At 35.7% G+C, this 27,040-nt stretch overlaps 1 protein-coding gene across 7 annotated transcripts in view; it reads right to left on the reverse strand.

Annotated features, from left to right (window-relative positions):
* Positions 1–25,789, reverse strand: part of LOC127863809 (cytochrome c1-like) — a 189,991-nt gene extending 164,202 nt beyond the window's left edge. Inside the window, exons 1-4 of one of the 7 annotated variants that reach the window (XM_052403466.1) lie at positions 24,374–25,699; positions 23,235–23,366; positions 22,440–22,514; positions 20,333–20,715 (exon numbers count right to left, since the gene is read on the reverse strand). In XM_052403466.1, coding sequence (XP_052259426.1) covers positions 20,600–20,715; positions 22,440–22,514; positions 23,235–23,366; positions 24,374–24,620 — 570 coding nt within the window. In that variant the 5' untranslated portion in view covers positions 24,621–25,699 and the 3' untranslated portion in view covers positions 20,333–20,599. Of the gene's footprint in view, positions 1–20,332; positions 20,716–22,439; positions 22,515–23,234; positions 23,367–24,373 lie in introns of those variants that run through there. The other 6 variants (XM_052403464.1, XM_052403470.1, XM_052403465.1 and 3 more) reach the window with 6 other exon arrangements.
* Between the last annotated feature and the right edge of the window lie 1,251 nt (positions 25,790–27,040).

The following is a 27,040-nucleotide window of genomic DNA, read 5'->3' on the forward strand; positions in this document are numbered from 1 at the left end:
GTTTCATAACATTCATATTGGCCAAATTTTGTTCACATACATGCACAATATGGTATAATAATTAACAATTTCTAATTAAACACATAGCTTTTTAACAAACTCATAGATGTTGCATTGGATGTGGTTTGCTTTCAATTAAAACAAAGGGCCAATTGGTACAAAAGCTCGATATGAGTGCAATTAGTAACTTCAAAATATAAATGTCAAAAAAGTTTGTATACTTTGTCGAGGAGGAAACATAGTATTTTTTTCATAAACAAGGCAATATTTCCTTTTATTTCGTCAATATTGATATCTTTGAGCAGATTTTTTTTAGTAAACAATCGTTTGTTTAAATGTTTCGGCATCGCGAAAACATATTACAGACATAAACAATACCACTGCTTTATCAGCATTATAAACCGAATATCACAATTGCATACGACAATAATACATTATTAACAATTATTTAAGTACAAACCATTTCGTGCATATGTTGAGTCAATTTACATCGTTGAAAACATTGTCAAACAAGAAATTTCGGTTTTCGCTTACAATCGAAACGATCCATAATTACTCGAATGACGTCACACAAGGGAGATAATTACGAGCCGGAAATAACTGCAAGGGTCTATATTTCAATTAACACGCCCATCTTTACTGCATTGACGTTGTGTCAAAGTCTTATATAACGCAGTATTACAAAAACGCTTTTTACTGAATCATCCTTGCGTGTAAACACGCTTCATACATACAAACAAGAAATATTGGGGTCACGTCATATTTAGAGGTATACATGTCTCTAAAAGTGAAATGCATCTTTTCGCACAAGAATAATATATCAAGTATCAATATGTCAATTAAGGCGTATTGATTAAAAACAGAAAGTAAGAATAACCTTAATAAATAAGACCATACAACGATGTAGCCGAAATACTTGCAATATGTTTTGGTTTAAACATATTTATTTCAGAATGTGTTTACAACATTATGTCCATACATCTTATTTATCGTGCACATGAACGTTTTCTTCCATGTTGCGTGATATAACAAGTGATTCCGACTTCAACGAATTATATTTTTCCATTTAAAGTGTTTCTATATAAAGACGTTCAACTTCAACTGCTGGGGAAGTATTGCATTCTCAATATAAACTATTAATTGGCCCTTTATTTAAGGCAAGTGACCAATTGCCAAAACAGTACGCAACAGCACAATACGAAACAACGCACACACATAGGAAAATAAAGCTGGGGCCACCGCCTTAGAACGGTTAATGCAAAGCATTCGGGGTTAAAACCGATTTTACAGCGCTCAACCTCACACTTGGCTCAACGATATTGATTTTTATTTTAGATGTAAATACAATTTAATCTCATAGCATTGCAACTCAAATTAAACAATAGTAAAAGGGAAATAAAACGCATTCAATTTAATTATATCTCTTCTTAAACGGTGGCTGCAGAATTTGGAGTGTAACTACGAATAAACTAGAGTCGTTTGCAAATACATTGATATGAGCTACACTATCATTTACGATGTCGTTTATATATACCATGAATAATTGGGGATCAAGAATGGAGTCATATAGTGCTCAAGCCTTGATTTCCGATTGAATGATGAGTCCACGGGAACCACTACCCTTTGAGGCCTTTGATAGAGAGAGTAAAATAACCACTTAAATACCAGCAAGTTTCAGTTTTAGTTAATGCCCACGATTTCAGACATTGTCGAAGGCTTCGCTAATGTCTTAAAACACTTCCCTGACTTCAAATTCATCCTCTAGTTCTTAAAATAACGTATTGTAAACGTACGTGAGCTGGTTGACAGTCAAATCACTGGCAATAATCTGGATTTAAATCTAATGAAAAAATAGAATCTCAAAATAAATTAAATATATGTCTAATTATAATTTTTTAGAACTTTTTCCATTGTATTTAGAAGTGAAATTCGACGATAATTCGATGAAATTGAAACATCCCCTTTTTAATATGTCGCACCCGTTTTTCATTCATATGGTACTACTGTTGACGACGACAAATACATACTAAAAAGATCACAAAGTGGTTGACTGAGTTAATGAGATTTACCTACAAGTAATTTGTTCTTAATACCGTCAGGGCTGCGAGCTTTACCCATAGGTTGATTAATAAGAAAGTCCTTTAATTTGCAAGCGGTTATTACTTAAAACGAGAGTTTCTTCTGATTTTCAATTTAGGCCACCTCCGGTGGAACTTGACCAATCTCATCTGTACATGTCTGTTGAGAGAAGAAATCGTTACGTACTTCAGCTTTTCAAAATTCATCAAAAACCAGTTCGCCAGTGCAGTTAAAAATATGGGGGTAAAACTTGTCTAATGTTGACTGTAAGAACATGTTTCAGGACTTTCCACCAATCATGCGAGGAGTAATTGTTGGATTTAAGTTTGCTTGCAAGAGATTCATAATAATTTGATTCGGCGAATCGGACAAAAGATACTACATCATTTCGAATTACACGAAACTTAGTTAAGCTTAATGAGGATTTAGTTGTTTCAGATTTTCGATAAGCTCGTGTTCGTATTCTTAATTTTATTTCCGACGAGAGCCATGCCTGTTCGGCTGGGTGAACGTTAAGGTCTTTGTTTGGTATACAATCAGCTTCTGTATGAAGTTAAACGTTTAAAATATGAATAGTTAGTACATGTATCGACATTGGCACTATATACGTTATTAACATTTTTTTCACTGAACCGTCCTTACTTTCCTAACCCTTATTGGCCGTATGGAGATATTAATCAATTATATGGCGTAAACCGATAACATTTGTATTTCATTGCACTATCAAATCCGTGGAAAGGATTGAGCTCTCATACATAATGAACATTAGACGTTGTTAACAATCATTATTTAAAGTATGTTTAATATACTTACCAACCATTATTTAAATATGGATTATTTGTATAATTAACCGTACGTGGCATACTTGTCAGTATCAACGCAATCTATATGAAGTTTTGTTTGTTAAGTATGAATAAACAAATCAATAAAAATAAGAATACTGATTAGATTTTTATCGAAACATTGTTACAAAAGTCTAATAATATAACGCCATATGAAAACAATTGCCAACAATTGCGAACAAAAACAACACTGATTGTTATGTTCTACGTTTATGTTGTTAGATAAATTGTTTAAACGATGGACCTTTGTTTTAAGATGAGGCATTCGTAGACATCTGTATAAACCATCTTTAGGCCCCTCTTTTCCAAATACCTCTGTGTACCGAAAAAACTGTCTACAATAAATGATTTGTTGTTAAAATCTCATTACATGCAGATCACCTCTCTGATCGGATATCTGAGTTTGTGTAGGGTGTTCTTTTCCTAGAATGCTTGTTTATATAAGGATCAACGGGGTTCACGTGAGTTTACACACGGACTAGACAGAACATGAACACAAAGTGAGAACTTTATATTTGCATACATCTCTAGTAAATGAAACACTTGCAAAAATTTTAAGTGCATAAAGGACAGTTGTTCTTGCAGTTTGTGCAAATATCTTCAGATTTAAGAATGCAAATGGGATTGCATTGTTAACAAGTAAGAACCCACCTTAAATTATGACATTAAAATAAATTTAGAATAATATTTCGTTTCACCATTTTCACATGCAATAAAGACGAAACTATACAAACCCTACGTAATGCAGCGTCCAGTGAATGATTGTATCGTTCATTTGCTCAGAATAGTGTCAAAAGAATTACATTAAATAATTGACATCGAAATATTAACTCATTTTATCCCACTTGCACAGCGAATTCGGTTGATTCAAGCCTCATTGATTAAATTTCATCTATAATCAATGGCACACTATAATCTACGGCACAAAATGACGTCATCAACTGTCAAACCGGGACTATTTTTTCCCACGCACCTCGTCACCTGTTTTTGCAAAGTGCATCAATAATAAAAACAATCTCAAAATTAATGTTTTTTTCAATCTTAATGGCCTTAAAACAAAGAAAAGTAGTAAAAAACGTTTTGTGTCATGTTTTGTCATTAAAACCGCTAGTATTAGGTAAATTTAACACTATGTTGCAAATAGGTTCTGTTGTTGTTGCTCCCCTTTGAAGAAGTCAGTTCGAGTTGCTCCCCATTGACCTTAGAAAAAAATCGTCTGGACAAAGAAATCCTGTGTTAATTTACAAGCTGTACTCGGATTTGCGTCCGTCTGATTTTTCTTCAAGTTAGCACCCTTTCTTCCTGGCAATACGCACAAATGACACTGCATCCCAGTGGTTCTTGCGTCAACAATTGGGTGTCAACAAGGTAGGTCAGATGCTGAAGGCCATGGCAAAAGACGCCGGCTTTCTCAAGCACAAGAGAATAACGAACCACTCAGTTCGCAAATTCCTGGTCCAAAAACTTTGAAATGCAAACAGTCCACCCACTAAAACCTATGCCATAACGGGGCACAAAAATGCAAAGTCCATAACCAATTATTCCAACATATCTGTTGAACAGCAGCAAAAGTGTTCAAACATTCTTGCTTCGTCCAGTAAATGTAACAATCCAACAGATTCCTCTTGTTCACCTTCATGCACCGAAACTATGGCCGAAATGCAGCCTAGACAACCACTGTCTACCGTCGAACAAGTTGATCATGATGTTTGCCCCACCCAGTCACTTCACCAGCAAATGTCTTTCTCAAGTTCGAACAACTTTGCCTCACAATTCTTTTGTGCCACTTTCCACATTCAAAATATTAATGTATATAATTAGCTTAAATCAAAGTAATATTTTGTTATTTCGTCACGAAATAACCACATATTATAACAAAAAAGCAAATATTGTGCACCTCGTGATCGACTTGATAGTTTGATATCGAAAGTGAATTGTTTGTGGTGTTAGGCTATGTTGTAAACAAATGTAGTTCCTTGTATATAACAACTTAACATATTGATATTATGAAACTTTAAGATTTGCCATTCAATATGATTGAACTTGTAATTAATAACGCTCGACTCTTTGTTACAGAACGATGTTCTGATTTAAAAAAATGATTATTTGATCAGCGGTTATTTTTGGAACGCGGAGTAATACACTGACCTTGGTTACACTACAGTCATTATCAAAGTACGACAAACACTCATCAAAACTTATTTTGTTTAAATGAAAACGTTTACTGAATAAAAAGTGGGATAAAAAGAATAATATGTTAGTGTTGATTATAGATCAGGTTTATCATGCTCGGCACGAAAACGAAAAAGCACTCGCCAAGGCTCGTTCTTTTTGTTTTCTAAGCCTCGCATGATAAACCTGATCTATAATCAACACTAACCTATTATTCTCTATATTGAAACCCCAAAATATGAAGCAAGCGGGAATCATCGCATTCGTATATTAAGTGTCAAGCATGATTAAACAACGTATATATGCTCTTATTCGTATCGTAATGAACAAATCATGCACGGTTGCATGCATTCGTTACAAGTATCTTTGTAGACAAAATGTTGAAGTTTGTTGAGCAAACAAACTAACAGGTCGTAAACTGGTAATTCATCAAAGCCTAGTCTTCTTCAGCGCGAGGCATGCTACAGATTTTAAAGGATAGTATTTTAGTTAATGATTTAAGCGTCAGATTTGCATTGCACCTAAATAAGTATGCGTTGGAACCGCAGTATTTTGTGATGCGTTAATTCAAACATTTCAACAAAAGAAGACATGGTTTTGTTTTTTGTAAATGCTATTGAAAAGCAACACATGCTTATTTGATACTAAATACATTCAATTTATGTATTCCATTTGTCATTACTTTAAGTAAATGTATATGTACACATGTTTTCATCTCACACAGTCTTTAGTCTAATTGTAGTGGTAAAATATTTATTGATATATGTTGCGTTCAAGTTCAGCTAGTGTTTGACTACAAAGACAACGGCCTTTTTAAAATTGTTTCGTTTTAGCGTGTCACACGTGTTTCTTTGATTATGAACGTTTGATAAAAAGCATATAAAGTCTGCTTTCAATGCAGCACTGCACTGATGGGAATCAGAATAATTCCATAGAATAACCTATCAAATTACCCATCAATATGCAAATTGCTTTTATGATGTTCGTGCTATTTTATTATGCAAGAAGGACATGTAAGAAGCATAAAAACCCCTGTTATTGTTAACTGATATTTGAAAGATATTTACTAATTAAGAGTTGCTTGAAAATGAGCTGGTAAACACATGCTAAAACATACATGACATTTGAAAATTTAAAACTTAAACGCGAAAGTGATTGCACATTTGATTGAGCATTGGTTAAGTTTATATATAGCTAAAAAAACTAGATTATCTCGACACGTGTTTAGTTTAATTAAGTTCGTACTGGCCTGTTTTCCATTGTTTTGGTGGTATAATCTCTTCATTCACGTTAAATATATTTTGAAATTTAAATCACAATTCTTAAAAATTACCAGTCCTCAGTTCACAGTCGGTGTAACTTATTATTGATTTTATAACATGCTTCATTAAGCACTACCAAATCAACATGATGTTATTGGCGTGTTCTTGAAAAAGAATGCATAAAATGGAATCAAACTTGACAAAATACTTGAGACACAATTGAATGGACATTTAAAGGTTAATGGAGAAGTAGTGCTCTTGTGATATGTTTATGCAGTGGCATTATTCCCATATGAACCACTTGTCACATATAAACAATACATCATATCATAAATAATCATGAAGGTGCAGATTGTTCATATTTGAAACTTAATATTGCATATATATGAATTTCAATATCAATATATGGTCCTCTTAAACGGTATTCCGTCACGGCAGTTTGATATGGAGTTCTCAAATCATGAAAAATAACTTTAATACGTTACCAAACTTTTTAACTGCAATGAAAATCATTTTAATAACTGTTTTCCCGTTGTTAAATCGCATATATATGACTGGTATCGATTATATATATGTATATATACAAAGCTACGTATGTACATAAATCTATGTTGTGCTAAAAACAAAGAAAGTAAACCGTCTATGAGTCATGGTACATAGGCGGTGTTTTTGTTTTCAGTGTTTATATATAGTCACATTATGTCTTTGAAACCTAGTTTGTCACTTATGTACTAGTTTTGAGTCTAAGGTTCCGATCCAAAATGCCACATCTCTCACAATAACTTTAATTAATCACACACCGGTAATAGTTTTGTATGAAAAACGGAGCTTGTCTTTTTTCATATTGACAACTAACGCCTCTTCAGACATGAACCAGAACCAAACAACTCTAGCTCTCTGGGAACAATTTTCTGTCGCAGCGGTCCAACAATGAATCGTCCTGATAAATGACGCCCTGCTGTAAATACATCTGAACGAGCCATATATGTAATGATACTGATTTCTTGTTTTGTGCTGGATAATATTAGTATAGTGAGTTATAAATATAGCTATGGCATGTAAATGTCATGATTTAATTCTTCTTCATAAGTTAAATGTTAGGTATCCTATTGTTATTTATAGCAATTTGATGCAATTATAACCGTCAAGTATTATATAAATAAATGTATAGTCAGATAATAATAATGTGCATTAAGGTTAAATATACCTATTTAGTATAACCGTTTTAATATTTTACAGCAGGTAATAAGAGGTAATCTTCAAAAGTTGAATGTAATGTTTCTTAAGTTCATAGAATAAGGAAAGACTGCAAGACGCACCGATTTAAGTTGAAATAACACATACCATGCATACATACGGTATCATGTGAAACGTTATAGCCGTCGTATATGCTTTCTTTCCCATATGTGTATAAGGTCAGAGAAAATGGGTAGCTCATGTCTTTATCCGCTTTCTCTTTACAATCATTTCAAGTTTAAAAATGTAAACTTCGTTCGAACCAATGAAAAACTATTGTGTTTCGCTTACATCATAAAATGCCATGCAAGAAGTGACTGCTTCTGAGAATAGCAGTAAGAATTTGTTATGTTAAAAGAACAGATAGCTATATGACTCGACTGGTTGATAATGAACCGTCCTTTTTTATCGTTAAACCAGATATATCGAAGTAAAATAAACGTATACAAGTCCACATGTGTATAACACATTCGAAGATTCGTTTTTATTTGCAACCAAAACAAAGCTTAACACATTAATAATTGTCGGATACGAGGACCGCAAGTTACGGAAATACTGCCGGACCTCAGAACATTTTATCAGCAATGTCAACATGCCGACGTCTTTCGCATGAGTTGCCAAAAGAAATGATTATTTAGTAAAGCTGCAATTTGATTGCACATTATATTGTGTATTTAGATTAACAATTATTTTAAAGAAATTATTTGCGGATTCAATTACTTTTTATATCAACAGGTTATTTGTATACTCGCTAATGTGATATAATAAGAGGAAATGAAAAAGAACATAATTAAATGCCTTTAACAAATATTATGAAGTCTTCAAGTAAAATACATTGATACACATTGACTTAAAAACGTTTTATAGTTATAGTTGGCTGCTGCGAAAATAATGTCTTACCAAGACAAACATGTTTTACAGTTTATGGTAGTACGGACGAAAAGGAGGGTGATAAAATGATACATTAACATGTTTCAACGTGCTAAAATAAGCGTGTTATGCCGTTCATAATGACCAGAAATCGGTTAACACGCGTTATATAACTGCACTGTTTTAACTGTGTTTTAAATTTCTCCTGAAGCACTAAACACTAAAGCATTGAAACTTAAATCTGTACTTAGTCTTCTTTAAGTTATGGATTGTAGTAAAATGTATCATACTTTAATGCACACCATGGATATTTGTTTACTCAATGATATAAGTTAAATGCTCGTACATTCAAAGATGTGGACAATACATAGCTAGAGGGAGAACAAAATAGTTTTGTGCATGCTTTATTTTGTCATGATGATACTATGTATTTTAGCTGTTCAGCTTACAAAATAATCATATACCATACGAGTTACTTTGTTGATACTGGATGTCATAATTAAGAAAGGCTTTAGAAATATGTGTCAACATATTTGTGTCAATAGTGGTTGTGTATGTGTACTGGTTTATTGCAGGTTCACACATTGTTTTAACAATTATATACATTCTGTTTCTAACTGATGTGATAAAAACACGAACAATGGAATATTTGTATATATTAAGTAAGGACGTGAAGACGGTATCAAGACCAAATGTTCAAAGTGTAAATATGTACTTCACTTGCCTAATTACTTCAATATGATTTTGTCCTTATGGATAAAAGGCATAATGAACTAGTAAAAACTATTTTCACGCACTCAAAAAATATTAAAGTGAAATGTGTTATATCATCTATATATATATATATATATATATATATATATATATATATATATATATATACTCATACTGGGTTAAATATAGGGTCTGTGATATATTTCCGGAGTGTTGGGTACTTCCCTTTCCCATGCTAGTATCCAACTGAAAAATAGCGTGTTTTATGCGAATTACCTTCAACAACCTATATATAACTCAAAACTTAATATATCTAGTTATTTCTGCAGACAAATAACATATACATTTTTTTACTTTAAACCTCGTATCTGGGTCCCCATGACCCAATTATTTTTTTATATATGTATACTCTGTGATACTTTATACCGACATACCGGGTCCCTGAGATAGTGTCACTTGAAATACGAAACATTGTTTGCTAAAAAATGAGTTGGCCTTGAGCATAGTTATATCTTGCGACACTCGCATTAGAATTGTGGTTAAGATCTTCTCGACCTCAAACTTTATATATTAAATCCTCACGATCAGATTTGTTTGTATTTGTGTGGCCTATGCATGAATCGCTCTGCATGGTTTCCTTGCATAATACATTTAATAACATTTTGAGTCGAATTCATTTTACAGAGGGAATGACACAATGGTGAACTAAATATGTGTTTAATGTTATTTTAATATTTTTTTGAATTTTTGCATTATTTGACTACGTATCGTGTTATTTTCTCCTGTTGCGTGATTTTGTAGTCGCCGGAACTTTTAAAAGCACAATGTCCTTGGTTAAACAATTGAGATAATGTAGGATAGAATCATCCTTGTAGAAATCATTGAATTATATAACAGTGGTGTCCGTGTGATGCAAGCAGCTATAATGAAACAGTTGTCGCTATAACAGTTTCATTGCAAAGATACGTAAAGGTAAAACAGTTGCGGATCGTTAATGGTAAATAGATATGACAACCAAAAACAAAACATTTATAGGATTATTAAATTGAAATGAAAAATAGAAGTCAAACGATTATTTAAACGTTATAACAATATGTATTTACTTATTGTGTTTAAACCTGACGTGATGTCACCCTGGCGTGACACGAGTATAAATGTTTTTTATGATAGCTTCGAAAAGGATTTCAAAGATAATGACTAAAACACGCAGCGATTCCTAGTACAAGAAGAGTACCGCTATTAAGACCACATTGAACACTGTAAATTGCAATTTTTCAAGATTGCATGGTCCCAAAGTATTGAATAAAGAACAAAATACCCTGTTAATTATGAAGTCCGACATGCTATTAAGACCAAGCTGAAAGTAGCGGAACTTTACTGTAGTTTTATGTGCCTTCGTGGAAAATGATCCAGTCATCGATATTCGGTCCACTTCCTCATGTCCAACAGAAAGATATTCATTTCGTGCTTTGAACTATTCTGAAGATTTTAGTCATAGTTATGTCATAAATATCGAATAGGGACTTGTAAAACCAGTTTTTTAACTTGCATTATTGCTTCGCAAGAATGGACCTGTAAAAATGCTTTCAAATTAGTTAAAAGGAAGGTATTTTGAAAAAAAATCTGATTTTGTCTTATAAACAAAAAAAAAACATTGAATGTGATACATAACCCATCACAGTATCCAATAACAGACGGACGAAAAGATTTGAGTATAGCCTATAACACTTGCGACTGGGTATAATACATAAGAACCTCCAATAACTAAAGGCAGTGGCTAGTCGTACAGTCCCGTACGGCTAGACAAGAGGCTAACCGTACGGCCCCGTACGGCTAGACAATAGGCTAGCCTTACGGCGCTGTACGTATTATAGCCTTTCCTATTGAGATTGTCTAGCCGTACGGCTTATAAAGTATAGAATTGTCATTTAGTGCTGTTAATCAGTAATATGCAGCAAAGACAAATAAGCGCCCGAGCCGATTGTGACGAAGATATTTCGTACATATTTTCCTAAAATAAGGCTAGTATTCCACCAATCCGCATCCGCATCCGTATCCGCGTCAGTATCCGCAAAATCGTTATACGGACGCTATATTCCATTTATCCGCAAACGGATGCGGACGAGATAGGGACGGCATTTAGCACGATGAGAGTAGCTGTCATCTAAAAAATAAACTGAAAATCTATCGAATTCGTGAAAAAATACCCGGAATTATACAACCAACGCAGTTCTGCATATCGTGACTCTGATTATACTTTAAAGTTTAAATGTATGGAAAATCATAGCCAAGGCACTAAAAGAAGATGTTTCAGGTATTTACCATTTGTATCCTTTTACGGACAGAACGATGATTTGTACCTTATATCTACTTAAATTCACGCTTAGCAGCTTGTCCTTCATTATAATTATCTCAATAATTATAATTTTTAGTTTTATCCATATACAAAAATAAAGATACGTTCGACGTATGCGGATAAATGGAATATAGCGTCCGTATATTTTGCGGACAGGATACATTTACAGATAGATGGAATAGTAGCCCAAGAATGCTCACTTGAGCGTTCTATTGCGGACGCCTATTCGCGTGCGGATACGGATGAATGGAATAAGTGCAGTGCATTTCTACTTGTTTTATTTTTTGCGGATGCGGATATGCGGTTGCGGACAGATGGAATAGTAGCCTATAACTGAAGCATTCGTATTTTTAGTTAGTGTTCGTGTGGCGAATAAATGGTTGCAGGAATTTATCAAAGCGCTGACGTCACTGTAGGTGTTCGTTGTTGTATAAGTTTAGACGCACATCAGTTTAAAAAATTATGTTATAGCTTTTTATATTGCAAGTTTTGAATGGACACAATCCATTCAAAATTATAAAGAGTGTGTCTTAAAGCACAGGTTCAGATGGTTTTTTTTAAATCATTAATAAAAAATAAATTTTTAGCTTCGTTTTGGGAAAACAGGGCTAAATGCTTATGCATAAATTGTCATCCCAGTACAAGAGACCCTTTAAACATTATAAAATACGACATGTCGTCCTTGTTTAGCGTGTTTGCATTGCACAAGCTAATCAGTATGCACAGGCTTATCTTATTTGACATGCATTAAGCCCTGTTTTCTCTGAAAGCAGCCAGTATGTGCAGATTTTCAATGATAAACACTAGACTGGCCAATATCGTCTTACAAGCTGTTAAACTCTATTACTCATATACACCAACTGCAGTGCACCAGTGAGTGGTGGACTATAAACAGGCAAATGTGGTGGTTATCTTTCCTAGCAGACGCTAGAAGAATGTGTAGTCTGCTGCAACGGACAGTGGTTGTCTTTCCATGTCATAGTTAAAGGGATCTTTTCACGGTTTGGTAAATTGACAAAATTGAAAATAGTTGTTTCAGATTCGCAAATTTTCGTTTTAGTTATGATATTTGTGAGGAATCAGTATTACTGAACATTCACCATGGTCTAATATAGCCATTATATGCATCTTTTCACGATTTAAAAACCTAAAAATTATAGAGCGTTGCAACGCGAAACGATTGAATAATTTGGAGAGTTCTGTTGTTATCGTTTAAATTTGTGAAACTACGAAGATTGCTTATATCAGGTATAGAATACACCTCTCATGTATGCTTGGCAGGATAGCTCATTAGGCTAAAGCGTTTTTTACTCCAGGATTCCGGGGGTCACTGGTTCGAGCCCTTGTACGGGCTTCTTTTTTTCCATTTTTAAATTTTATTTTTGATTTTTTTCTGGAGCGTTAAAAATCCAATGTTTACATTCATCAATATAAAGCATTTAATGACAAACTTAAAAACATGTCAAAATCTGTGAAAAGGCCCATTTAAGGCTTCTACGCACATACCGATTTGCAAAAACATTAGCGTTAGCTGACGCTCACACTAAAAATGAACCGTTAAACTAAATTTAGATTCACATCGTACATGCACGATTTACATGCTGGCGAATTCGACTGTACATACATTTTCGATTTCAGAATTTAATATCTGGCTTATTTTGCATATATCGACACATGTTCTTCTTAACTTTTATTTAAGTTTATGTTCAAATATATGTTTAATAAGTTGTTTTTTTTTTATACACATTTTATGTAAATTAATAAATATTTGAAAAAAATCGTATAATCTCGCTTTAAAAATTCTTCATCTTTCACGGCTTCCTTTCATGTCATACGGTTGCTTATTTGATTCATTAATTAGTCGACGTTCCTAAGGCGTGAAAAACCTGTATTAAAGAGTTGCGGCATCGATATTTTGAAATTTAATGACGACAGCCGTCAAAGTTACGTTCTAGAAATTGACTTACACACAATTTAAATCGGTTTCTAATTTGATTCTTTGATAAGACGACTTTCCTATGTAAGGAGTGAAAACTGTTTTAATTAGTTGCGGCATCGATATTATGAAATTCAATGACGGCCAAGGTACTGCTCAGAAATGGAGTCACACAAATAATTTAATTGTCGTTCAGACAATGGATAAATATATGGTTTCATACAAGCAATATATCAGTTCACTGAAAATGGTTGTCTTTAACTTAGACAATATCCATAGGAAAGGCTATACGTACAGAGCCGTACGGCAAACCTATTGTCTACCCGTACGGGGCCGTGCGGCTAGCCTCTTGTCTAGCCGTACGACTAGCCACTGTAAAATGTATAGTTATTTCATTTTCATTTTACAAATGTCTCTAAAAATATATTTAAATTTTCTCTATCATGGAAGTGTCATTTATTCATACAACACATGACAAATTATAACAACAATATATGTTAAAATTATCTGACCCTTGTCAGACGTTTTATTATGAAACTAATAAATGATATGCATGATTGTCAGATTGTGAAATGCTCAATTCAAGTATTATATAAGAGATAAATGGTGACGGACCCATGACAAACAAATAATTGGAGATAGTAGTAACAATCCATCATAAGTTGCAGTACGAACTAAATGATTATCATGAAAATAAAAACTGATTTAACAAGCAAATTCGTTGAATTGATATCCCCAGCCATTATACTTCTGGATACAAGTTATGGCTCTGGACACACAAAAAAAGCATTTTTTTCAAATACAAAGGGTCATAACTCCGCTATTAATCAAGGATGTACAATGCCATTTGGCGTGCATCATCCTCTTATCCATATATATATACTCGTACCAAGTTTCAATGAAATCTGCTAAAGCACTTCCAAGATATGGTTCCGGACACAAAAGTGCCGGACGGACAGACGGAAAGACGGACAATGCCAAATTAATATCCCTCCGCTGTTGGCGGGGGATCACAAAAATTAAGCAAAATTAATTACATACACAACAAGATGCGTTTGTGAAACCCAATGCCCCGTATATAACGTTTGACCTTGAAGGATGACCTTGACCCTTCACCACTCAAAATGTGCAGCTCCATGAGATACACATGCATGTCAAATATAAAATTGCTAGCTTCAATATTGCAGAAGTAACATAACATGAACAATTTTGACCCATATATTTGACCTTGAAGGATGACCTTGACCTTTCACCACTCAAAATGTGCAGCTCTATGAGATACATATGCATGCCAAATATCAAGTTGCTATCTTCAATAGTGCAAACGTATTCATAAAATAAGCGATTTGGGCCACATATATTTAACAACTGACCTTGAAGGATGACTTTGACCTTTCAACACTCAAAATTTGCAGCTCCATGAGATACACATGCATGCCAAATTTCAAGTTGCTATCTTCAATATTGCAAAAGTATTAATAAAATAAGCGATTTGGGCCACATATATTTGACCTCTGACCTTGAAGGATGACCTTGACCTTTCACCACTCAAAATGTGCAGCTCAATGAGATACACATGCTTGGCAAATATCAAGTTGCTATCTTCAATATTGCAAAAGAATTCATAAAATGAGCGATTTTGGCCACATATATTTGACCTCTGACCTTGAAGGATGACCTTGACCTTTCACCAATGATAATGTGCAGCTTCAGGAGATGCATTTGCATGCCAAATATCAAGTTGCTACTTTCAATATTGCAAAATGTTAAAGTTGGCATAAACAGACCAACCAACCAATCAACAGACCGACAGAGCAAAAACAACATGTCCCCCACTACTATAGTGGGGGACATAAAAATAGACTGATCCTACAAGCAAACCCCATATTTACACAGAACAATGTCTGAATTGACATAAATTTGGACAAAAAACATGCATTTTCCTGGATTTGAAGCACAGACCTTTTGATTGCAAACAACAGTCTTACTTACTAAGACATTTCTGAAAATTACACGTTGCCAGCAAAGTACATTTTTAAATCAGATATGCAATGTCATGTCCTTACCAAATTGTACTAGAGCTGTTTTCACTTCGAGTTTGCAAACAGCCTTAAAATATAAACTAAACACTAGAAAAGAATCTTTAACAAGGGCTGTTTGTAAAACAAGCATGCCCCCCATATGGGCTGTCCGTTGTAGTGGCAGCCATTGTGTGAATACGTTTTTTGTCACTGTGACCTTGACCTTTGACCTAGTGACCTGAAAATCAATAGGGGTCATCTGTGAGTCACGATCAATGTACCTATGAAGTGTCATGATCCTAGGCAAAAGCGTTCTTGAGTTATCATCCGAAAATCATTTTACTATTTCGGGTCACCGTGACCTTGACCTTGTGACCTCAAAATCAATAAGGGTCATCTGTGAGTCATGATCAATCTACCTGTGAAGTTTCATGATCCTAGGCATATGCGTTCTTGAGTTATCATCTGAAAACCATTTTACTATTTCGGGTCACCGTGACCTTGACCTTTGACCTAGTGACCTCAAAATCAATAGGGGTCATCTGCAAGTCATGATCAATCTAGCCATGAAGTTTCATGATCCTAGGCGTATGAATTTTTGAGTTATCATCCGGAAACCATTTTACTATTTTGGGTCACCGTGACCTTGACCTTTGACCTCAAAATCAATAGGGGTCATCTGCGAGTCATGATCAATGTACCTATGGAGTTTCATGATCCTAGGCCCAAGCGTTCTTGAGTTATCGTCTGACAACCACCTGGTGGACGGACCGACAAACTGACATACCGACAGACCGACCGACATGAGCAAAGCAATATACCCCCTCTTCTTCGAAGGGGGGCATAATGAGATAAAAGTGCACTTACAAAATCAAAGTCTTTCATTTTGAAAACCAATAGACAGAATTATAACATATAAAAAGTATACAATCTTCAGTACACTGATCAACAAATTAAAACATTTTAAATCATACAATTTGCATAAAATTCAAAGCTTGATATCTCAAAAACTTATCCACAATATTGAAAGATATTAAGAATCTTACAATCTGCATCATAACTAAAGCTCAATATCTTATAAAACTGATTGACTAAACTGCAACATTTTACAAATTATTTAATCTACAAAAAATGAAAAACTTCATATTTCAAAATTCAACCGACAGCATTGACACATATTTAGAATCATACAAAGTTAAAGCTTCAAATGTCAACTTGAAATGAGTCCAAAGTACACGGACTTTAGTGAAACACTGGTAAGGGACTAAAAAGGCAGTTAACAACAAGAGCTGTGTTCGTAAAACACAATCCCCCTTACTGCGCCGCTTTGAAGCCATATATTCGACCTATGACATTGAATTATGACCTTGACCTTTCACCACTCAAAATGTGCAGCTCCATGAGATACACATGCTTGCCAAATATGAAGTTGCTATCTTCAATATTGCAAAAGTATTCATAAAATGAGCGATTTTGGCCACATATATTTGACCTCTGACCTTGACCTTTCAGAAAATTAAAATGTGCAGCTCTATGAGATACATATGCATGCCAAATATCAAGTTGCTATCTTCAATATTGCAAAAGTTATTGCAAATGTTAAAGTTGGCGTAAACAGATCAACCAACCAACCAACAGACAGGACAAAAACAATATGTCCCCCACTACTATAGTGAGGGACATAAAAATAGACTGAACCTTCAAGCAAACCCCAAATTTACATAGAACAATGTCTGAATCGCCATAAATTTGGACAAAAAACATGCATTACCCTGTATTTGAAGCACAGACCTTTTGATTGCAAACAACAGTCTTACTAAGACATTTCAGAAAATTACACGTTGCCAGCAAAGTACATTTTAAAATCAGATATGCAATGTCATGTCCTTACCAAATTGTAATAGAACTGTTTTCACTTCGAGTTTGCAAACAGCCTTAAAATATAAACTAAACACTAGAAAAGAATCTTTCAGGAGATAAAAGTGCACTTACAAAATCAAAGTCTTTCATTTTGAAAACCAATAGACAGAATTAAAACATAAAAATTATGCAATCTTCATTACACTGATCAACACCATTAAAACATTTTAAAATCATACAATTTGCATAAAACTCAAAGCTTGATATCTCAAAAACTTATCCACAATATTGAAAGATATTAAGAATCTTACAATCTGCATCATATTTAAAGCTCAATATCTTATAAAACTGATTGACGAAACTGCAACATTTTACAAATTATTTAATCTACAAAAAATGTAAAACTTCATATTTCAAAATTCAACTGACAGCATTGACACATATTTAGAATCATACAAAGTTAAAGCTTCAAATGTCAACGTGAAAAACACATCCAAGATATCATTTAAACTAATATACTGACAAAGTTTCAAGAAGATTCATAAGTCCATATAAGGAAAAATGCCCCGCCCACTGGTGGCCATGTTTTTCTTAGCAACTGGAACCAATTTCAAACTTGTCCAAATATCATTGGGACAAATCTTCTGACAAAGTGTCATGATGATCGTACAATAAATATGGCTTCTAGAGTTTTAACAGGGTTTTACTTTAGCCATATAAGGAAAAATACCACGCCCCCTTAGTGGCCATGTTTTTCCACCAACTAGAACCATTTTTGAACTCATCCAAGATATCATTAGGACAAATCATCTGACCAAGTTTCATAATAATCGGAAAATAAATGTGGCCTACAGAGTGTTTACAATGTTTTAGTAAAGCATGATACATAACCATATTAGGAAAAATGCCCCGCCCCCTGGTGGCCATGTTTTTTAAGCAAACGAAACTATTTTTGAACTAATCCAAGATATCATTAGGACAAATCTTCTGACCAAGTTTCATGAAGATAAGAAAATAAATGTGGCCTATAGAGTGTTAACAAAGTTTTACTATAGCCATATAAGGTAAAATGCCCCACCCCCTGGCGGACATGTTTTTCAACCAACCAGCATCATTTTTTAACTTGTCTACGATATTTTTTGGGATGAATATTCTGACCAAGTTTCATGAAGATCGGAAAATAAATGTGGCCTCAAGAGTGTTAACAAGATTTTACTATAGCCATATATAGCCATATAAGGAAAAATGCCCCGCCCTTTGGCAGCCATGTTTTTCAAGCAAACGTAACCATTTTCAGCTCGTCTAAGATATCATTGAGACCAAACTTCTGACCAAATTTCATGAAGAATGGACAATAAATGTGGCCTCTAGAGTGTTAGCAATGTTTAACTAAAGACATAAGGAAAACTCCCCCGCCCCTTGGCGGCCATGTTTTTTCACTGATCTGGACCATTTTCAAACTCGTCCAAAATATAAATAAAACCAATGTTTTGACCAAGTTTCATGATGATTAGGCAAACATTTTGACTTCTAAAGTGTTCACAAGGTTTCTCTATAGCCATATAAGGAAAACTGCCCCGCCCCTGGCGGCCATGTTTTTCAACGGACCGGAACCAATTTTTAACTAAACCAAAATATCATTTAGACAAACATTTTGACAAAGTTACATGAAGATTGGACTTCTACAGTGTTCACAAGTTTTTTTGTTGTTTTTTTTGACCTAGTGACCTAATTTTTGACCCAGCATGACCCAGTTTCGAACTCAGTCGAGGTATCAATGTGACAAATGTTCTGCAAAATTTCATGAAGATCAGACAATAAATGTGGCATCTAGAGTGTTCACAAGGCAAAATGTTGACGACATACAACGCACAACGGACAAAAGGCAATCACAAAAGCTCACCATGAGCATGTTGCACTCAGGTGAGCTCAAAAGTTATGGCCAATTTTAAAGTTTTCAGACGGACGGACAGAAGCAATATATTTAACATTTAACCTTGAAGGATTACCTTGACCTTCACTTTTCACCACTCAATATGTGCAGCTTCACAAGATGCACATGCATGCCAACTGGAGCTTTGTCACAGACGTGACATATACCCCCACATAACGCATTGACACAGACTATTTTGTATGCTGTCTTCACAAAACAAGATAATACAATTTATGGCGATTTTTTAAGAATCATTATGCCATTATCATTTATAGCCATTTTTACCTTTGAACTCTTGAATTGTTTCACATGACAAGCCTTCCAATGACTTTGAACAAAATTGATGTACAGAGTCATTTTAAAATCTTACAATGAATGACATATTTATGGCCCAGACAAGATAATTTATTGCCATTTTTGACCTTTGAACTAAAACTACAACTTTGAGTTTGAAGATATCGACGTAATTCTTTCGCGCGACACACTGTCAAATGATGGTGAACAAAAGAGCCAACGATTTTAAAATCGCACAATAAACAACATAGTTATTGCCCAGACAAGCTCAATTATGGCCATTTTTTACCTTTAAACTCAAATTGTGCCCTTGTTCTTGGAAATATCGACGTAATTCTTTCGCCCGACACACTGTTCAATGATGGTGAACAAATGTGCCAAATGATTTTAAAATCTCACAATAAAAAACAAAGCTATGGCCCGGACAAGCATTTGACCTTTGAACTCCCAAGTGTGACCTTGACCTTTGAGATATTGACGTAATTTCTTTTAACGCGACACACCGTTCCATGATGGTGAACAAATGTACCGAGTCATTTAAAAATGTAACGATAAATAACATAGCTATGGTCCGTACAAACTTACAGTTTAAAACATACTAAGTGACCCCATGACCTAGTTTTTGACCTGGCATGACCCATATTCAAACTTGATCTAGACATTATCTACATACAACTACTGACCAAGTTTGGTGAAGATCGGATGAAATATCGGGACAGACCGACAAACGTGACTCCTATATAGCCCCCATTATATAGCCCCCATTACCAATTGTAATAGGGGTATAAATATCAAGTTGCTATGTTCAATATTGAAAAAGTTATGGCCATATAAGTTTTCGGCCAGATGGACAGACTGACTGACTGACGGACAGTTCAACTGCTATATGCCACCCTACCAGGGGCATAAACATATTCCACAGTTCAACAATTCTTTTTCCATTTTTGTTTTTCCATAATAATGTTATGGACCCTTGCCCTTATCTGGGCCACTGTTCTTCCGGTAAGTATTTTTAGGGACCCCATTATTTTTGAGCCAGATGGCATTTTTTTTCTCTTAATTCATCTCTAAAAAAGTTCATGAAACATATGTTCTCTTCGCTGGCCCACTTTCGTTTCATTCCTTTTCTTGTCCCTGTCCCTAAAACAAGAATAGATATAAAAAATAAAATAGCAATGAGTATCATGTCAGTGTTTTTTTCAGTTTTGGGGAAAAGGGGTCGGGTCCCCTGAGAGGGGGATAATTCACGTGTAAAAGGGGAAATTTCAATGCTAAGCAAGTAACATACAAAATCAAGTTGTAACACCATAATTCACCATACACAGAGAGAAAAACATTATTCCAACTTTTTTTGTCATCAAACATGTTATGTTTATGTTCAAAGATCAACATTTTTTTGGCTTTTCTGTGAATTATTTAAACGAGGTATTGATTAAAATTGAACTACACTTCCAAGAGGGGAAATTTTCAAATATTTTTGGGAAAAATATACACTCTAAGCAGCAAACTCATTTGTTCAGTGACTGTAAGCCCTTTATTTTGTTGACTTTTCTACTGAATTGATCCTTGCACACAAAGTATCAACATAAGTCAGTGTTCTGCCGTGGATGCGCCCTTGTGTTATTGTCGCAAAAAACAAATATTTGTCCCCACCCGTTTTCTGTATATGGGTCCGCGGGCGCACATGAATTAGAAATAAAAACTAATCGATTCAATTTGTAAGTCGGTAAAGTAATCGAGTGAATGTGTAACCAGAACAAACTATTTCATTGGACATGACGTCATTTCGCAGCCAATGGTTAATTTATTTAATATTAACACTCTATTTCATTGGTAAGTTGAGATTATAACAACCAATCAGATATCAAGGAAATTTCCGAACCTATCAAAATGGCTTAAAGTGACAGGCCAAAGAAAACAAAATCCATTTTTTTTTTTCCTCCGGCAAGTAAAATTAGAAAATATGACAATAATATTAACAACCCAACAGAGTCTTCCCAAGTCCCAACATCGTTTAGCAATTACGAAAAAAGTCTGCCCCTAAACGTACATTCCAAGAAAATTGGCTTCAAAAATGTCCTTGGTCACTGTTTGACAACAACAAAATGACATGCAGATTGTGCATAAAGCAAAAAAGAAAACGCCTTTACTATCGGTATTTCTAATTATCGAACAAGTACTTTGACATGCGGAGTCCAATGACCATAAATTTTTTCAAAGTTTTGTAAATATGTTGACAACTGTTTGACAGTGTTAAAAAGTTTTTTGAATGTTCCAGTTTTAATAACAATGTTACAACCTGACTGTAAGAAGTTTAAGCACGTTTAAAAGTTCAAGTTAAAGGTTATTAGTTTCCACACATTTAATTCTGCTACAAAAATATTTCTGTGTCCCCATATTTTTTCTTTTTGTCCCCACTTTTGTAATCCTAAAGGGTCCCCAACAGTAAAATTTCACAGCAGAACACTGCAAGTGATACAATGATTGAATATTGTAGAGCAAGGTTTTCCTGATAAAAATGCACAAAACCTGAACATGTTAGGAGGTAAAATGAACTAACTGAAACTGTTTTAAACACCAGTTTAAACCAATTTTTCACACATATAAGAACTGACAGTTCGCAGAACTATCATTTCTTGGAAGAACAAGTACTAAACATTAACTTTCATAGCAAACTGCCTACTTTGTACTTTACAAGGACTTTTACAAGCACATTGTTGTAACCCTGTAGATCACAGAGGAGGTCGTCTAGAGCATCACACTTGACTTGGACTACTCATTTACTTTAATACAGTCATGACATAAGACTCTGTCACATAATGATAGAAAATGCAGAGAAACCCGTCTTCAAATTTAGTTCATACCTTGAGGATTTGGCTGCCTCATTTCATCATGGGTCAGACTGGCTGGCCCTTCACTGGCAGCAGTTGACATGGACTCTGAAAGAACCAAAGTGAAACCTGTAGATTGCATATGATCAGCACAGTCAACACTGGCATGTTGTATCATGAGAGGCTCTGACTCCTGTACAGATTCTAGACTGTGGGTGTCTTCAACAGTTGCCTCAATGACTGTAAACATATAATGTCAACAGTGGGGTCTTGTATGTCTATTATCCATTGGTGGATCTTGCTGAAATCTATAGAAAACATGCATGCCCCCCATATGGGCTGTCCGTTGTAGTGGCAGCCATTCTGTGAATACGTTTTTTGTCACTGTGACCTTGACCTTTGACCTAGTGACCTGATAATCAATAGGGGTCATCTGCAAGTCACGATCAATGTACCTATGAAGTGTCATGATCCTAGGCAAAAGCGTTCTTGAGTTATCATCGGAAAATCATTTTACTATTTCGGGTCACCGTGACCTTGACCTTTTGACCTCAAAATCAATAGGGGTCATCTGCAAGTCATGATCAATGTACCTATGATGTTTCATGATCCTAGGCCCAAGCGTTCTTGAGTAATCGTATGACAACCACCTGGTGGACAGACGGACCGATCGACATGAGCAAAGCAATATACCCCCTCTTCTTCGAAGGGTGGCATAAATATATATTGGCTTGGACAACAGAAAATTGTACTAGAATATATAGTCTACAGTTGGGTCATGTCTTTATCATCAATAGATGGGCCTTTATTATATGACAACAGAAATACCATGGGTCAGACTGGCTGGCTCTTCACTTGGCTCCCTCCTATCATGGGTCAGACTGGCTGGCTCTTCACTTGGCTCCCTCCTATCATGGGTCAGACTGCCTGGCTCTTCACTGTCAGCAGTTGACATGGACTCTGAAAGAACCAAAGTAAAACCTGTAGATTGCATATGATCAGCACAGTCAACACTGGCATGTTGTATCATGAGAGGCTCCGACTCCTGTATAGATTCTAGACTGTGGGTGTCTTCAACAGTTGCCTCAATGCCTGTAAACATATAATGTCAACAGTGGGGTCTTGTATGTCTATTATCCATTGGTGGGTCTTGCTGAAATCTATAGAAAACATGCATGCCCCCCATATGGGCTGTCCGTTGTAGTGGCAGCCGTTGTGTGAATACGTTTTTTGTCACTGTGACCTTGACCTTTGACCTAGTGACCTGAAAATCAATAGGGGTCATCTGCGAGTTACGATCGATGTACTTATGAAGTGTCATGATCCTAGGCAAAAGCGTTCTTGAGTTATCATCCGAAAATCATTTTACTATTTCGGGTCACCATGACCTTGACCTTTGACCTTGTGACCTCAAAATCAATAGGGGTCATCTGCGAGTCATGATCAATCTACCTATGAAGTTTCATGATCCTAGGCATATGCTTTCTTGAGTTATCATCCGAAAACCATTTTACTATTTCGGGTCACCGTGACCTTGACCTTTGACCTAGTGACATCAAAATCAATAGGGGTCATCTGCGAGTAATGATCAATCTACCCATGAAGTTTATGATCCTAGCCGTATGCGTTCTTGAGTTATCATCCGGAAACCATTTTACTATTTCGGGTCACCGTGACCTTGACCTTTGACCTCAAAATCTATAGGGGTCATCTGCGAGTAATGATCAATCTACCCATGAAGTTTCATGATCCTAGGCGTATGCGTTCTTGAGTTATCATCCAGAAACCATTTTACTATTTCGGGTCACTGTGACCTTGACCTTTGACCTAGTGACCTCAAAATCAATAGGGGTCATCTGCGAGTCATGATCAATCTACTGACAAATTGTACTAGAATATATAGTCTACAGTTGGGTCATGTCTTTATCATCAATAGGTGGGCCTTTATTCTATGATAACAGAAATACCATGGGTCAGACTGGCTGGCTCTTCACTTGGCTTCCTCCTATCATGGCTCAGACTGGCTGGCTCTTCACTTGGCTCCCTCCTATCATGGGTCAGACTGCCTGGCTCTTCACTGTCAGCAGTTGACATGGACTCTGAAAGAACCAAAGTGAAACCTGTAGATTGCATTCGATCAGCACAGTTAACACTGGCCTGTTGTATCATGAGAGGCTCTGACTCCTGTATAGTTGCCTCAATGCCTGTAAGCATATAATGTCAACAGTGGGGTCTTGTATGTCTATTATCCATTGGTGGGTCTTGCTGAAATCTATAGAAACAAGGGCTGTTTGTAAAACATGCATGCCCCACATATGGGCTGTCCGTTGTACTGGCAGCCATTGTGTGAATACGACTTTTGTCACTGTGACCTTGACCTTTGACCTAGTGACCTGAAAATCAATAGGGGTCATCTGCAAGTCACGATCAATGTACCTATGAAGTGTCATGATCCTAGGCAAAAGCGTTCTTGAGTTATCATTCGAAAATCATTTGACTATTTCGGGTCACTGTGACCTTGACCTTTGACCATGTGACCTCAAAATCTATAGGGTTCATCTACGAGTCATGATCAATCTACCCATGAAGTTTCATGATCCTAGGCGTATGCGTTCTTGAGTTATAATCCGGAAACCATTTTACAATATCGATCACCGTGACCTTGACCTAGTGACCTCAAAATCAATAGGGGTCATCTGCAAGTCATGATCAATGTACCTATGATGTTTCATGATCCTAGGCCCAAGCGTTCTTGAGTTATCGTATGACAACCACCTGGTGGACGGACGGACCGATCGACATGAGCAAAGCAATATACCCCCTCTTCTTCGAAGGGTGGCATAAATATATATTGGCTTGGACAACAGAAAATTGTACTAGAATATATAGTCTACAGTTGGGTCATGTCTTTATCATCAATAGGTGGGCCTTTATTATGAACGTCTCGATGAGGTACTGATGTAGAAGAAAATCAATACATACATTAGAGACCCGAACAAATTCATGAGCCACATTCTGGGTCGTAACGTAACAAGGGCCGTAACGGTAAAGATTTTAATTACATTTGTACTTAGCAGAGTTCCGAAGTACAGTCTATTACAAGATAAATCTGAGCCGATTTTAAAAAACGTATAGCAAATTTTGTAATTTAATGACGACCTGCTCCATGAAGTTTACTTTCAGTTTAGAGCCGCCGTGATCAGTAACATTTTTGTGTTTTGCATCCGATTTGAATGTTCTCCAAAAAATATAATAATAAATTCACATGTCTACTCAATAGCTATGTATTTTAAGAACACATTTCGCGAGAATTTCTCACGAAAAATGACATGTACAATGTTTAAATCAAAGTTTTAAGCTGTGATTAAAAGTTTCAAAAACACCCAATGCGCCCTTTTTAAGAGAATCTCCGTGCAAAATGCCCTTTTTTCAAGTCATGCGCCATGCCCCTCTGCCTTCTAGATGAAACACTACAAGCTAACTCCAATATAACCCCCTAAACTTCGTTTGTGGGGGTATAATAAAATCATTCTCAAAAGTTAAATAATATCTTTTGTAGTTGTAGATTATTCGGGTATTAATCCTCTCATTTCACAAATAAACTGTTCATAACAGATGAGATGGCAAGCATAAATGCCTTAATGAACACAAAATATTTTGCATGTTGTCTTCACAAAAAACAGCCCAAACCATGCTCAATGTTAAAAACGCACTAAGTGACCCCGTGACCTAGTTTTTGATCCGGCATGACCCATATTCACACTTCACCTAGGTATCCTCTAGATACAACATCTGACCGAAGATCGGATGAATACAACTTGAATTAGAGAGCGGACACTTAATACAGACGGACCGACCGACAGACCAACAGACAAGTTTGGTGAAGATTAGATGAAAACAACTTGAATTAGAGGGTGGACACTTAATACGAACCGACCGACAAGTTCACTCCTATATACATCCCTAAACTTTGTTTGTGGGGGTATAATTGCATTTATACCTGAGGATTTGGCTCCCTTCTATCATGGCTCAGACTGGCTGGCTCTTCACTTGGCTCCCTCCTATCATGGGTCACACTGCCTGGCACTTCACTGTCAGCAGTTGACATGGACTCTGAAAGAACCAAAGTGAAACCTGTAGATTGCATTTGATCAGCACAGTTAACACTGGCCTGTTGTATCATAAGAGGCTCTGACTCCTGTATAGTTGCCTCAATGCCTGTAAGCATATAATGTCAACAGTGGGGTCTTGTATGTCTATTATCCATTGGTGGGTCTTGCTGAAATCTATAGAAACAAGGGCTGTTTGTAAAACATGCATGCCCCACATATGGGCTGTCCGTTGTACTGGCAGCCATTGTGTGAATACGACTTTTGTCACTGTGACCTTGACCTTGACCTAGTGACCTGAAAATCAATAGGGGTCATCTGCAAGTCACGATCAATGTACCTATGAAGTGTCATGATCCTAGGCAAAAGCGTTCTTGAGTTATCATTCGAAAATCATTTGACTATTTCGGGTCACTGTGACCTTGACCTTTTCTTGAGTTATAATCCGGAAACCATTTTACAATTTCGATCACCGTGACCTTGACCTAGTGACCTCAAAATCAATAGGGGTCATCTGCAAGTCAA

This window comes from Dreissena polymorpha, unplaced genomic scaffold (assembly GCF_020536995.1).
Source record: "Dreissena polymorpha isolate Duluth1 unplaced genomic scaffold, UMN_Dpol_1.0 chrUn041, whole genome shotgun sequence".
Lineage (NCBI taxonomy): Eukaryota > Metazoa > Mollusca > Bivalvia > Myida > Dreissenidae > Dreissena > Dreissena polymorpha.